The sequence below is a fragment of the Ursus maritimus genome, unplaced genomic scaffold (genome assembly GCF_017311325.1).
Source record: "Ursus maritimus isolate PB19 unplaced genomic scaffold, ASM1731132v1 scaffold_20, whole genome shotgun sequence".
NCBI classification, from domain to species: domain Eukaryota; kingdom Metazoa; phylum Chordata; class Mammalia; order Carnivora; family Ursidae; genus Ursus; species Ursus maritimus.
In genome coordinates this window covers 55,733,380-55,736,573 of record NW_024424453.1, presented here as the reverse complement: position 1 = coordinate 55,736,573, position 3,194 = coordinate 55,733,380, and the positions used below count along the sequence as shown (strand labels likewise).

Genomic DNA, 3,194 nt, shown 5'->3' with positions numbered 1-3,194 from the left:
CTGATTTGAGATACTGCTTTTATTATCTGTAAAGTCTGTTTAGTCTGTGAGTCTGTTTGTAGATTTTTCAATTATGTTTTAACAGCTTTATTGATATAATTTATATACTATACAATTTATTAATTTGAAGGTACAATTCATTGATTTTGTAGTATATTTACAGATATCCACGACCATCAGCACAGTTAATTTTAGAATATTTTCCACACCTCAGGAAGATCCCTGTGCCCTTTTGCAGATACCACCTTATGCCCCCACATTCCCTAGTTCTAAGCAACCAGTAATCTGCTTTCTATCTCTGTAGGTTTGCCTATTCTGGACATTTCTTGTAAGTTTAATATATAACATCTGTCCATTTATGACTTTTTTTTTTTCCACTTACAGTGTTTTCAAGGTTCATTCGTGTTGTCAGTCCTATTTATGACCACATTTTTGTTGAGTGCATACGCCACATTTTCTTTACCCATCAGTTGAAGGCCATGTGGGCTTTTGCACCTTTCTTGTGAATAATGCTGTAATGAACATTGGCATACAAGTATCTGTTTGTGTCCTGCTTTAATTCCTTTGGGTATATACCTAGGAGTGGAATTAATTATTGGCCCTCAGTGTTTTCGTGACACCTGTCACTTTATACCTTCCCTTTTTTCCTGTGCTTCATAGAGGGTTTTTCTCCATGTTCCCTTCTCCAGTGGTAAACCGCTCCTTACGCTGTCCTTGCTAGTCTGGTTGTGGGGAATGGGAGTGTTCTCTGTTTTTCTGGTCCAGCTTCAGTCTTAGGAGCCCCCTTTGTTCTTGGGGGTGAGGCTTTATCAGAGATCCTGCCTCTCCTCAACTGTAGACCTCTAATCATCAGAGCCCAGGATGATTTTCTGCTTCTCCCTCTAAAGTACAGAATTTTTTTTTCCTTTTCTCTTTGCTCAGCAGCCGTGAGTTTTTACCTGGGTCCTAGGGTGACAGTATTTGTCTTTCTCTCAATAGCTTTATGCTTTTGTTTCTTACAAGACAAGAGTATGGGGAAGGAAAGGTTTGTGCCTTTCCTACAGAGGCAGCTGCTCCCTTTGTTAGCGCTGTACAACCAAGAGATACTTTTTCCAATCACGAGTGTCCAGTGGAGGTTTCTGGAGAAAGACCCTGTAAAGGGCTGTCTCTCCTTTTGTGTCTCTGGCTACTAGGGATTACATATTTTCATGCTAGCCCACATTCGGCTATTAACAATGAGTTAAATGTAGTTGAACTCTTAACGCACTTGTATCACATTTTCATTTTCCTTCTGTCCTCTGCCACATGTGTCCTACTGCTTATGTCCCATCTCTCCTTGGGGGCATCTGTCTTTCCTTAAATTTCAGGCTAGTTGATTATCCTACAACTTCAGCTTTCTGATGGATTCAGGAATATGAATGGTTTTATAGATTATTTGGCTTTTTCTTGTTGTAGTGGGAGTGGTATTTTTTTCCAGTGTCTCCATCCTAGACAAAAGCTGAAATTTTTGTGTAATTAAAGGTGCTCTTATTTTTCACTTTCATTTAGGAAACATTTCAACATTATGGGAAAGTTGTATGTATATAGTCAGTGAACTTCTTTGTACCCTTCACCTAATTTACCAGTTACTAACATTTTGCCAAATAGACTTTATCACTATCTTCCTGCATATTTATACACCAATACTAACATTTTGCCAAATAGACTTTATCACTATCTTCCTGCATATTTATACACCATTATTATTATTATTATTATTATTATTATTATTATTGAACCGTTTGAGAGTAGGGTGCCCTAACCTCATGACTGTTTACCCCTGAATACTTCGATCTCCTTATTTTTTAAAAAAAAACTTGGTAATATATGAAGATCTTTATATGTCAGTGATTATAAGTGATAGTAAAGAATGCATTGGTACTTTGTATTCATTAAAATTTCCTTCTATCTATAGGTATCATTAATGGGATTGGAAATTTTAAGTGCCTTTGTGGACAGATTATCAACACGATTTAAGTCCTATGTAGTAATGGGTAAGTTAACTTTATTAAAAATTATTGTAGGTTTTGATATGCTTACTTTTTTTCTCATGGTTTTTAATAGAATTGATTCTTTGTGAATGCAAAAATGTGATTTTGTACAACCCAGAGATCTACTTAGCATTTTAGGTCTGGAGACATAAAAGATTTTAAGCCTGTTTAAATAAATATTTCCTTTTGAGACAAAAACAAAACAAAACAAAAGCAAAAAACACACTAAATATAATGTTGATAGATTTTTACTTCATATTTTAAAATGTTTTACTGTAACTTTTACTTTTTTTGTAACATTAAAAATTTGTAACTTAACAGCATGACTTTTTTCTTTTTTTCTCTTTTCAATTATTCATTTATTTTTTTCCCTTTTCAAATTTTTATTTAAATTCTAGTTAACAGTGCAATATTGGTTTCAGGAGTAGAATTCAATGATTCATCACTTACATAGAACGCCCAGTGCTCATCATAACAAGTGCCCTCTTTAATACCCGTCACCCACCTGTCCCACTCCCCACCCACATCCCTCCATTAACCCTCCCTTTGTTCTCTATCATTAAGAGTCTCTTCTGGTTTGTTTCCCATTCTCCTTTTTCTCCCCCTTTCCATATGTTTGTCAGTTTTGTTCTTAAATTACATATATAAGTGAAACCATATGGTATTTGTCTTTCTCTGACTTACTTCAGTTAGCATAATATACTCTAGTTCCATCCATGTCATGGCACATGGTAAGATTTCATTCTTTTTGATGGCTGAGTAATATTCCGTTATATATAGACACACACACACACACACACACACACACACCCCACATCTTTTTTATCCATTCATCGGTTGATGGACATTTGGGCTCTTGCCATAATTTGACGGCTGTTGATGCTGCTGCTGTAAACATCATGGTGCATGTACCCCTTCAGATCTGTATTTTTGTATCCTTTGGGTAAATACCTAGTGGTACAATTGCCAGGTCATGGGGTAGTTCTATTTTTAACTTTTTGAGGAACATCCATACTGTTTTCAAGACGGCTGCACCAGTTTGCATTCCTGCAGCACCATTTGTTAGACTATCTGTGAAGGACCGGTTCTTTTGTTGCTAGTCTGTTGCAGATGAATATTTTGTAAAATACAATAAAAGTACAGCAAAGTGAAAGGAAAAAAAATACAAGGCCCAATTTTTTATTA

General features: G+C 35.7%; 1 protein-coding gene across 15 annotated transcripts in view; it reads left to right on the top strand.

The window, feature by feature from the left end:
* Positions 1-3,194, top strand: part of CLASP2 (cytoplasmic linker associated protein 2) — a 181,586-nt gene that overhangs the window by 12,515 nt on the left and 165,877 nt on the right. For all 15 annotated transcript variants that reach the window (XM_040637020.1, XM_040637016.1, XM_040637018.1 and 12 more), the window contains exon 2: positions 1,934-2,012. In XM_040637020.1, coding sequence (XP_040492954.1) covers positions 1,934-2,012 — 79 coding nt within the window. The remainder of the gene's footprint in view (positions 1-1,933; positions 2,013-3,194) is intronic.